The sequence below is a fragment of the Chelmon rostratus genome, chromosome 23 (assembly GCF_017976325.1).
Source record: "Chelmon rostratus isolate fCheRos1 chromosome 23, fCheRos1.pri, whole genome shotgun sequence".
Classification (NCBI taxonomy): Eukaryota; Metazoa; Chordata; class Actinopteri; order Chaetodontiformes; family Chaetodontidae; genus Chelmon; species Chelmon rostratus.
In genome coordinates, this window is record NC_055680.1 from 17,606,601 (window position 1) to 17,618,050 (window position 11,450).

The following is an 11,450-nucleotide window of genomic DNA, read 5'->3' on the forward strand; positions in this document are numbered from 1 at the left end:
CGCTCTTTTCTAGTGAGGGCATTTCTATGAGATTAGGACCCCCGCCACACACACTAACAGGATGTACACCAGCTGTGGCCGCCTCCCTCCAGGATCTCCCACCCCCCCGATCTCTCCCTCTCTGTCTCCTGCCGTCTCTTTGTTAAACACATCGGTGGTTTTTACTGAATGAGCCTGTTTGTGAGAACCAGAACATCCTCGGACTTTAATCTCCTTCCATGACAAAACGTTTCAGGAGGGGGGACGACGAGTGCTCGCTCGTTACACCCTTCACTGCTGGGGGGGGTACAAGTTTCATTCAAAGCCAGCCCAGGTCAAAAGTAATACACCAAAGTAGTACTCTAAAGTAGTACACTTCAGTGTATTGGAAATATAATTGAAGTACAGAAAAGTCCATACAAGTACAGTTTTACTGTTTGTGCTTAATTTAAAGTTTACTTTTAAAAAGTTTTCTTCTAAACAGAAGTCATTCAGTTTTACTGACACAGATCAAAAATGAAAAATGAATGAATTCTGCAGTACTTAAAGTGGTATTTCAAAGTACTTATATAAAAAATGTCTACTAAATTACAAATACTTTCATAATAATAGTGTATCCATGAATATAAATTTATTTTCAAGTCATTTGTGAAACACAATTAGCAGCTTAATTAAAGTGTAATTTAATTTCACTTCATTTGAAGTATATTTACGTGTATTTCCAACACATTGGTCATACAATACAATTGTACTGCGAGTGTGTTTTGATGAATCCTGATTTTCACTGCTGAGGTCAGGACCCAGCTGGCCGAGCAGACACACTGTACATGAAGCTTTTTTACTATTTTTTTCCACATTAGTGATATAAGAACATTTTTAAGTGTTTGTTAGTTTGCCAACAGTTACAGCTTCTCCTGGGGGGGGGGCGTGAATGAACTGTAACACAGCTTAGTGCTGCACAGGTACTCACTGGTGGAAAGTAAGAAGTACTTTTACTCAAACACTGTACTTAAGCACAGTTTTGAGGTACTTGTACTCAAGCATTTCTATTTTGCAGTGCTGGAAGAAGTATTCAGATCCTTTCCTTAAGTAAAAGTATACAACAATAGTAGAAATATAAAAAGTACTTATTGTGACTGATGACTGATATATTATTACAAATGTTGTTATTAGATTATCGATAATGATGCGTTCATGTGTCATTGTGTTGTTGTGGCTGCTGGAGGTGGAGCTGGTTTGAACTAATTTATATTCAGTTTTAGTCCAGGGGTTCCCGGCTTGGACCAGGTCCCTCCAAAGGGCTGCAGGAGAAATGTGGGTTTGGGGATGATTAGTTTTCTAAAACATAATGAGGCTCTAAACAGAAGGACACTGAAGAACATCTGACAACTGTTAAAACGGCTCATGAAGCTCTGAGTGATTGATAACACAGCTGGAACACAGCTGGAAATCATATTCAATGACGTGTGATTACGCACAGTGGTGCAAAAGTAACTACGTGCTTGTACTCGAGTATTTCCTATTTGCAGTGGTGGAAGATCTCTTTAATTTTGGGGATTTGAAAGTGCTGCTTGTGTTTGACTTTTGGAGAAAGTCGAAAAGGTTTTTGCTTCTCTGACAGACGGAACATGTGAACGCGTCAGCTGTGGTGGTAGCAGTGCTCTCCTTTGAGCCCAGTGTTAGAAACCTGTATTTGGTTACATTTTGGCAAATTGTTCCCATTAAAAATATGCCGAATTAGTTATAAGGAGTTCCTGTTTGCAACGCATCCACGGATGTACACACAGTCCTCACTGGATTACTGTGATACTGAAGAAAACTTAAAAACCGGATGTTTCTCAGGTAAGTTCTGAAGCGTCTTTTTTCTATGATTCCAGGCGGGTTTTAATGACGTTTATTCGCGATGGACTCTGGTTTTCATGGTATCTCCGGAAAGTCAGTCATACTGAACGTTTTCAAAATCACCTGCGCAGGTAACATTAACACCGCCCACCTTCCTGGAGCAATAAAAGCAGCGCCATTGAACAGAGGTAGGGTTACCTGAATAAAACCAGTCCGACTGGAGCTTTGTCAGAAGCAGCATGTAGCCACACCTGAAGCTTTCCACAATACGCGGAAGTCACCTGTAAACCAGCACCTGGTCTGTTGTTGCTTGGTTTTTCCAGCTCGGAGCAGTTTAACAGGACTGTGAGCAGGAGAGGATCTCTGAGCTCAGGTGAGCGGAAACACGGCACAGGTAACATTTACAAGCTGTTATATACGTCATTTATTATACAAACACTTCAAATGTAAAAACGTGATGAAGTTTGAAGGGAGAAAGTCCTTCCTGTGTGTTTAGACGCTTGTAAAAATCTTTCACAGGTTGTTTATTAAAGTGTTCAACTGGAAACTTCATTCTTGACCTTAGAAACAGTTTTTTAAATCAAGGTTCACTTACTAGAGTCCTTCTGGAGCTTTCTGCCACATCTCAACGGCTGAAGTGATCTAAACTGAATGTAAGTGAACTTGCATTCAGTTTAGATCACCTTCAGCTAACATGCTAAGTGCTAGCATGCTCTCATGGGATCCTCCAGGTGAGTTCAGGGTCACTGCGGAACTTTTAGCTTCAGTGAGAGGTGTGAAGACTTTCTGCTGTTTATGATAGTAATCCCTGATGAGACTGCATTCAGGCTGGTTATACTGGGACAGAGTGGCCGAGAGGACTGGTTAAACTGGGACAGAGTGGCCGAGAGGACTGGGTATACTGGGACAGAGTGGCAGAGAGGACTGGGCATACTGGGACAGACATGCTGGTTGGACTGGTCATGTTTTTCTGTAAGCATGAACGAGCAGAGCTGTTGAACGTAGAGCAGACACACTGATAGAAAGGCCACAGTGCAGAGCTGTGTGTGGTGAGCAGGTCTGCACTGAGACTGGCTGCTGCTCTGGTTTTATATGCCTGAGGTGGTGTGTCCCACGCTGCTGATCAACCTCCCAGCAGGTCTGCAGCCCTCTGAAGTGAACACAGCAGCGTCACTCTGCACAGAGGAGGACATCAACAACCGCTGCGTTGCCTGGAAACGACATGTTGTGTGTGTGTTGCAGTGTACGTAAACCCCGCTCAGTATCTCCTTTGCCTTAGTATGTGTGTGTGGCCAATGAGTAGTTTAAATTGTTTTATTTAAATTTTATTCACTTTATTGATCCCAAACTGCGAAATTCTTCTCTGCATTTCACACATCATCAGCTAATGGACATCCAAATTTTTCTGCCAGTCCGGTGGAATCGAACCTTCCGACCTCCCCAATAAGACAGCAGCTTGCGATGGCCGGGAATCAAACCCAGGTCAACTGCTTGGAAGGCAGCTATGCTCACCACTATACCACCATCGCTTGTACATCTCTGTGATGTCCACTATTTTATTCTACTGTTCTATAAGAAGTGTCAGACTGTTCCATCGATGTGGCTTTATATTGTTTGTTGCACCTGCTGTGGTGTCTGTGGTCTTTTTTCTTCATTCCCATTCCCACCGCTGTCAGACTGCACAACTCCAATGTGTAGTTATTTAGTTATTATGTGCAATAACCTCTGTTAATCTCTGATTATAAAACATCCAAATCCACTACTGCTAGACAAAAGACACTTTAAACTTTCACAGTTGTAATTTATTGCTCCGTTTGTTCCTATTTGCACCTTTATTGTTCTTGTTCTTCCTATTGTAGTGCTGCTGATAGATAGATATACTTTATTTATCCCAAGCTGGGAAATTGCAGGTCATTCATTCATTCCTCCGCTGTCAGACTGTACAATCCAATGTAAAGTTATTATGTGCAAAAACCTCTATTCTACTCTGATTATAAACATCCAGATCCACTACTGCAGGGAAAAGGTCACTGTTATTTTTTCTTGCTCCGTTGTTGCTTATTTGCACCTTGTTCTTGTTTTTCCTATTGTTCTCATTTGCACCTCCATTTCCTGTTTGCACCCCCCCATGTGTTCTGAAGAGCTTCTATATGAGTGAATTTCTCCATTGTGAGATCAATAAAGTTTGATCTAATCTAATCTTTATTTATTATTGGTCAGTTTGGGGTCATTGAAGTGAAGCGGTCGTATTTATAACTGATAATCCGGTGTATGCACCGGCTGCAGGGTCTGTAGAAATGGTGTTTATTGTTGGTTGGACATCAGATAGCAAAGAGTGCACAGCCTGTTGCACACACTGAATGAGCTGAGCCTCCTCGGGAAGCAGTCTGCTGTGGTGACCAGTCCAGTTTGTTGATGAGGTGCACCTCCACCCTCCTCCTCACCCTGAATGGTGATAGGTGGAGGTGGCTTCCTGTCCACCACCAGCTGTTTCGGCTTGCTGATGTGTAGCTGCAACGGGGCTCAGCTGTGTGATGCAATGTATTTTATTAATTGTCATGTGAGTATAACACTCTATCATCCCTGTGTGTGTGTGTGTGTGTGTTACAGGTGGACGATGGTGTGTGTGTTGGTTCCTCTTGTCTTGGCTCTCCTCCTGTCGGCCTCACTGTCATCTTCAGGTAAAGAACAGTCAGATGAAGCCTCCTGCTCCAACACGCTGACAGTCAAATGTTAAGTGTTTTAACTGAACAATGTGTCAGCAGGGGCGGGGCAGGCCTCTCCATGCCCCCCTCAGTGGCTCCTGTTCTGGCAGAGGTGCTTCGCTTTCTACCCCGTGTGGAGCTCCTGGAGCTCTGCTAACGTAAACTGACACAAAACCACATCCAAATTCATCTCGCATAAGATTCAAATATGACCTGCCTTCAGCGTGGTTTAATGTGTGTGTGTGTGTGTGTGTGTGTGTGTGTGTGTGTGTGTGTGTGTGTTAGTCTCTGTGCTCTCAGACAGGTGGGAACCTGGTGTCATTTCACACACCAGAGGAGAGGCAGTTTGTCCATCAGCTAGCAAGCACAAACACTCCTGTGTGGCTGGGTGGATACCGGACACAACAGGTAGAATGACATAATAATAAAAAAAATCTTTATTTATAAAGCAGTTTACAGAACAGCAGAGCTTCACACGGTTGAAGCAGGATGAAAACACCGTGTATCTCTTGTGCTTCTATCAGGACCTTATTCTCTCTGTCTCATTGTTTTTCTGTCTGAAGAATGGATCTTGGTTTTGGAGTGACGACTCATCCTTCAGCATCAGTGGTTGGACCAATCAGAGGCAGGGAAAGACTGGAGAGGGCGGGGCTTGCATGCAAATGGACCCAAATAGTAAATACAAATTAACAGTTAATAACTGCGTTATTATAGATAGATTATTGGACAAAATCTGAAAATGATAGCAGTTTTAGCAGAATTCTAATTAAATCTAAAAGAAAAAGGAACTTAAAGGAACTTGTGTGTGTTATGTTCAGGTGGAGAGCTGTACAGCGCCCCCTGTGGAGAGCTGAGCTTCTACATCTGCTCCACCAGAGCCAGGTAGACTAATATCTGAAGTACTCAGGTATTCAAAACCTCTTTAAGGTGAAGTACTTTAAGTAGCATTAGCACTAGCTCATGTACTTCATCATCACTAACCCTGCTGTTGGTGCGGATCCCGCCGCTCCCTCCTGCCCTGCTGTTACGTCCCTCCCACCTTCACCCTCACCTGAGCTTTCCCACCCATCTCCACACCTGCACCTCATTCCCCTCATCAGTCGCTCACTCTCATACAGCCCAGTTTCAGACTGTGTAGCTGTTGGGTTCAGTCCTGGCTGTGGTTTCTGGGCTGTTACACTCTCGTTCCCTCTCAGATCTCTCTTTAGTCTCAGTCCGGGAGCTTGTGGCTGCACTGAAGCTGGGTCTGGGTCTTGTGGGTGGACACAGGCAGTGGCAGGAGATGGGATGTTTTTTCTTTTTTTAATTTTTAGACATTGGCAGGCAGCAGGAGAATTTCAGCACTGACAGATGAGCTTCTTCTGTCACTGAATGAGCAAGGTTTCATCTTGTTTGGGCTCCTTCGACCCTGAATCCACAGGAGGCGCAGACGGAGTCACATGCTGCCTTCCAGCATGCACACTAACATTTAGCACGTCAAACGCAGTATGCCAAAAATACCAGTATGTGCTACTGCATCTGATTGCATTTTGCTTTGCTTTTGCATGCTTTCACGGCCCACAATCCTCTGCACAGCGAAGATGCACCACGCCGACTGAACCGCTGAGAGCAGCGACCGTACAGCGTCTCCAAATTTGCATTTTGCTGCCTTAAGAATGCAAATGTATGAAAATAAGACGTGATGATCGACCATGTGTGTCTGAGCCTTGAGGCACGCACCAGACGCACAAAACACTGCGATCGCATGTGAAGCTGAACATTAAGAGCTTGTTTGTAATCTGTTCATCTCCAGTTCTGAAGACTCCCCCGAGAACAGGAAGCCAGTGGAGTCAGGTGAGAGTTAACCTTCCGGTCTGCACGACAACCAGCTCATTGAGACACAATACAGTGAAGTGTTCCTGTCAGTGTTTCTCTATCATATCTGATGTTTGTGGATTAATATTCCTGCTGCATTAATGCTGCATTTTACTGCTGTAGATGTTTCAGGTTGAGCTCATTTGAACTACTTTATATCTCTAAAAACAGCCTGTTTTCACCTTTGACACGATGCATTTCATCTGATCCAAGAGGCTTTTTAAACAGTTCAGTTTACCACAAACATTCAACACATCTGGAGATACGTGGTTTTCACTGGACAGGAAAGGGGATGGGCCGGTTTTGGGCCCCTCTGCGTCTGATGAGTTTTGAGGAATGACGGTGGTCAGACTTGTTTCCTCTCTCAGGTATCGTCCCCGGCGTCAGCCTCTTCGATGCTGTGTGGAGCTACAGCGACTCGCTGGCGGAGGAGATCCTCCGCTCGTCCTCCTTCCTCCAGGAGATCTGGTCCGGTCGCCTGACGCAGCGCTGCTACTCCAGCTTCATGCAGCAGGAGGCGCTCTATCTGCACAGAGTCAGCGGCACGCTGGAGGTCAGGGCTCGCTTCGCGCTGTGGTGTATTTAAGGGACTCGATGTTTGCTCTGTGGATAAGAGTTTGTTTCCCAGTCTGAGGTGAACTGGTGTGACTGGGTGGTGATGTCAGCGTCTTGATCCGTCCTGCAGGCCCTGATAAGTCGTTTACAGGAACCAGATGACCTGAGATCACTGCTGCTGGACACACTGGACCACTACAGCAGCAGAAACCAGGTGAGACACAGACCAGCTGCGTTTACAAAGACGGTTTTTGGACGCTAACGAGCAGAACCGATGAACGCTGGATAAATTTAATTTTAATTGTCTCCTCTTCCAGAGCCTCCTGGACTCGCCTCCTCCACAGTGGCTCCTCTTCTCCCTCCAGTCTTTCCACTCGGTGGTTTTGGAGGAGCCGGTCTATTGGCTGGTGGCTCTGTCTGCCCGGGCCTGCCTCCGTAGCTTCCTGGTCGGGGAGCAGCTCCTCTCTGAGAGCAGGACTGGTACCCCGGGGGTGTCCAGGTCCGAGGTTAAACCCGGGAGCCTTTACCAGGACTGGAGTGAGGAGGGTCTGAAGGAGGTGGCCTGGACACAAAGGTACATGTTATGGTGCTGCTCCACAGTCCACAGTCACACTCCCAGCAGTGGAAGAAGTACTGCAATCTCTCAGAGTACTACACTACAAGTAAAAGTACTGCATTCAAAGTATGAGTACTCATTAAGTGGCAGAGAGGTACATTAGTGGAGGTAAAACCACCAGTACTACAGTGTAGAAGTACTTTACTGAAATGAAAGGACATAGTATTAGCTTCAAAATATACTTACTCATATAATTACTCATTATGCAGTATGTCTCAAGTCAGAGTAATATATGTTGTTGGATTAAAGTAATATGTGCAGTATGTTAGCCGTGCCTCTTTAATATAGTTGAGTAAAAGTACCAAGTAGCATTAGTACTTGAGTAGTTGTCCTTAGTTACAACCAATGCATTAATGTGTAAGCAGTTTTTGTTGAGGCGGAGCTCGTTTTAACCAGCTTTTAGTTCAGTCTTTGAATCCATCACAAATTTAAACACATCAAATGGATATTTCTGGAAAGAACAATAACTGTGAATGTGATCATAAACAGGTTTTGATGTCTTAAATCTTACACAGTGTAACTTTAAAGGAGCAGTTTGACACATGATTATATGACAGACACTACTGAGTTGCATTATGGGAAATGTAGGATCCAGCTTGACCCATTCTCTGGACTAAACGTCAGAGCAGCTTTTCTCATGCTGAGACAATTTGTCCTGACAATTTGCCGTTTTACTTTAGATTACGTGTCACACTATTTCTTGGCCAGGACCGGTTACTTCCTGGAGCCTCCGCTGGTTGCCTGGCAACTGCTCAGACACAAGACATGGTCCAGCACGTAACCTCCTGTAAAAAATGAAGTTGTTTTTTTCACTTTGATAGAAAAGTGAGATATAATGTGTTAATTCAGGAGTGTGGTCCGGCGCAGGAGGTTAGGCCGCCGCTTTGTGTTGTCTAATTTGTCTTTTTTACCGTGTGTGTGTGTGTGTGTGTGTGTGTGCGCGACAGGTACAGAAAGGTGATAGAGGGGTATCAGGATCAGGTGGACGCGTTTAAAGCCATAAACATCTTCAGAGAGCACATGATGAACCAGAAGAGCTTCTTCAAAGCTGTGTGAGAACACGTCCGTCTGTCTGTGGATGCACCTGTCTGTCAGCCAGCGAGGGGCTTTAAAGTGTGTGTGTGTGTGTGTTTCTGCTGCAGAGCCTGTGATGTAGAGGAGGGCGAATGATGAAGAGGAGGAGAGAAGGTGGGGCCGCCGTGAAGGTGAGTCACCCCACTGCAAAAATATTCATCTTCGTCTTTTAATTAGATTTCCCTTGTTGTTTTTATGATGAGATGACTTCATCTCTGTCTCTGTTTTCAGTATTTTTCAGAAACACGAATCACTTAAAACAAGACTGAAGCAGAACTCGTCTTCACCAGGAAGTGACTGGAGGTCTCTACTCCCACTTTTATACTTGTACATATGTGTGTATATATACATGTATATTTACAGCCCTGATTCCAGAACAGTCTGGGCTCAAACTGAGTTTCCTGAAGTGTTCCTGAGTCCAGGTGTTAATTTCTTTATCCAATCACGTGTTCACAGAGTGTTGACCCTCGCTCCATCCTCGCTGTGAACCACTGAGCCTTTCAATCATGATACTATCACCTGTTACCAATCAGCCTGTTTACCTGTGGAATGATCCAAACAGGTGTTTTTGGAGCGTTCCACATCTTTCCCAGTCTTTAGCTGCTCCTGTCACAACGTGTTTGAAACATGTTGCTGCATCAGATTCAGAATCAGCAGATATTTACAAAAATCACTGAAGCTGATGAGCTCAGACATTAAACATATTGACTTTGTGCTGTTTCCAGGTGAGTTTATGTCAGAAAGGATCAGCAGGTGATCACAGTCTGTTTCAGCTGAAGCTGTTCAGCTTCAGTGTCTTTAAAAATCTTCAGCTTTTTATACTTTTTATAATGGGAGTCAATGGACTGAATGTAAACACGCCACTTTTAAAAACCTAATGAGTTCTTCAGTTTTAAGTTAGAACTCACACGACTGATCGTTAATATTTTGTGAAACTGTGGCTTTGCTTCTTCCCTTCTGATGGAGCTAGACATGTTGGACGCACAGAGATTAAATTTATATTGTATGTATTCATACTGGAACTCTGTCCGGGAACGACAGAACAAACAGACCTGTCCTTTAACGTCACTTTGTTTATTTCAACTTAATAAATCACCCTTATCTGAAGAAGGCATTTAGGACATGAATGTCCCCAAGTTCTCTGCTTTTTCTGATAGGACTTGAATGCAGCACAGACACAAGCGTGTTATTTTTTACAATAAGCAGTATCTTCTTGTGTTGCAGCTGACTGATAAACTGCCTCTGTCACTGCAGAACAGATGAATGTCTTCCTGACTGGAACAATAAATCAGAAAGTGAGACTTTGCCTTCATTTGTGTTCCTGTTAAATTCACACACAGTGTCGAGTTGCTCAAAACCAGTTGTGGAATATAATTATAAAGTACATTTACTCAAGAAATACTGGTAATTAGTAATAGTACTGTTCCTTAAGTAAAGGATATGAATACTTCCTCCATCACTGAAAACCTGCTGCAAAAACAAACTTCTCAATTCATCATATTATCAGTTTTCTCCTGACAGCTGTCTCTGTCTCCCCCTGCAGGCCAAACCTGGACACTGCAACCTATCAAATTAGGTTTCTAAAATACACAGTAATACTGCAATATTTGATGTGATTCTACTGTCACTAGTATCCTACTTTACTCTTACTACTAATTACTATATAGGGTCCCACTGCCTCTAATACGATTGTACTCCACGGCTTCTACAGGTAATATTACTGTTTGTACATATATTAGTACTAACTGGCAGTAGTAATAATAACCCTATAAATAATACTACATTAATAATTTTAATACTCTGCTATCACTTCTACTACCATCGGTACTTTTTCTACTTTTATTATAATTATCACTACTTTTACTGCCGCAAATCCCACTATTACTGGGAAGACTACTGTATTACTGTACCGTACTATGACTAGCCGATGCTAAAGCTACCTACTTATTATTACTATTTTAACTGTTGTTAGTACTACTGCCACTGCTACCACCACAACTTGTTCTGCTACTACTTCTTCTTAAACTACCACTACTACTATCAGTACTTTCACGACTGCTAATGGCCTACGGTACATAACCGCTTCCACTTTTACTACATCTGTAAATACTTCCACCACTACTGCACCTTTACCACGACTGTAGTACTGTACTTCTACAAATATACTATTTATACTTGTATTACTACTACTGCTTATAACAACATGTACTGCTACTATTACTACAAGCATTACTACAATTTCTTGCCATTACTATCACTAATACTTGTACAACTTTACCATTTACTTCTTAAACATCCGCTACTATTGCAAATACTCCTATACTTACCTCTTTTATAACTGCCAATACTTCTGCCACTACTACTATTACCACTATTAGGTCTATTGCTTTTACTACTACCTTGACGACTACTACTACTACGCGTATCACAACCACCACATAACTGGCTGTTATTACACCCATTACTGACTACATTGCTCATACTGCTGTACTACTTCATCTGCTACTACTACTGGTGTTGTACTACAGCTGGTACTAGTATCCAATACTAATACCATTATTGGTATTTTTACTGCTGTTACTTCCACTGACACCACTTGTACATGTGCCACTACCGCCACTTCTACTCCTGCTACTAGCCTAGCTGCTAGTACTAGTATCTACTGTAGTGTGGAAAAAGTCTTCATGTACTAACACAGTAGTTGCCAGTTTTCTCTTATTTTACCAGAACAATGTGTCACTGGTTCCTCTGGGTGGTTTCTGCTGGTTTTCCACTGGTTTCTGTTGGTTTTCCACTGGTTTCTGCTGGTTGTCTTCTGGTTTCTA

The 11,450-nt window shown here is 43.2% G+C and overlaps 1 protein-coding gene and 1 non-coding gene across 4 annotated transcripts; one reads left to right on the forward strand and one right to left on the reverse strand.

The window, feature by feature from the left end:
* The first annotated feature begins 1,985 nt into the window (after nt 1–1,985).
* On the forward strand, nt 1,986–9,074 carry LOC121626927. 3 transcript variants are annotated; one of them, XM_041965680.1, is made up of 14 exons: nt 1,986–2,009; nt 2,145–2,194; nt 4,432–4,502; nt 4,587–4,684; nt 4,812–4,934; nt 5,090–5,201; nt 5,345–5,408; nt 6,319–6,359; nt 6,749–6,933; nt 7,066–7,149; nt 7,253–7,509; nt 8,499–8,603; nt 8,694–8,756; nt 8,857–9,074. In XM_041965680.1, the coding sequence occupies exons 3-13, from the start codon at nt 4,439–4,441 to the stop codon at nt 8,719–8,721; spliced, it is 1,161 nt and encodes a 386-aa protein (XP_041821614.1). In that variant the 5' UTR covers nt 1,986–2,009; nt 2,145–2,194; nt 4,432–4,438; the 3' UTR covers nt 8,722–8,756; nt 8,857–9,074. The 3 variants fall into 3 exon arrangements, with proteins under 3 accessions (XP_041821614.1, XP_041821615.1, XP_041821613.1); XM_041965681.1 differs by lacking the exon at nt 1,986–2,009 and having other exon boundaries at nt 2,038–2,215; XM_041965679.1 differs by lacking the exon at nt 1,986–2,009 and having other exon boundaries at nt 2,038–2,194.
* Nucleotides 3,279–3,350, reverse strand: trnag-ucc. The gene has a single exon. It is a non-coding gene; the product is annotated as a tRNA-Gly (tRNA).
* Nucleotides 9,075–11,450: the final 2,376 nt, after the last annotated feature.

Coding starts and splice junctions, on each gene's coding strand:
- LOC121626927 (XM_041965680.1), top strand. CDS start 4,439: ATGGTGTGTGTGTTGGTTCCTCTTGTCTTGGCTCTCCTCCTGTCGGCC. Junction 4,685..4,811: donor GCTCCTGGAGCTCTGCTAAC/GTAAACTGACAC, acceptor TGTGTGTGTTAG/TCTCTGTGCTCTCAGACAGG. Junction 7,150..7,252: donor ACTACAGCAGCAGAAACCAG/GTGAGACACAGA, acceptor CTCCTCTTCCAG/AGCCTCCTGGACTCGCCTCC.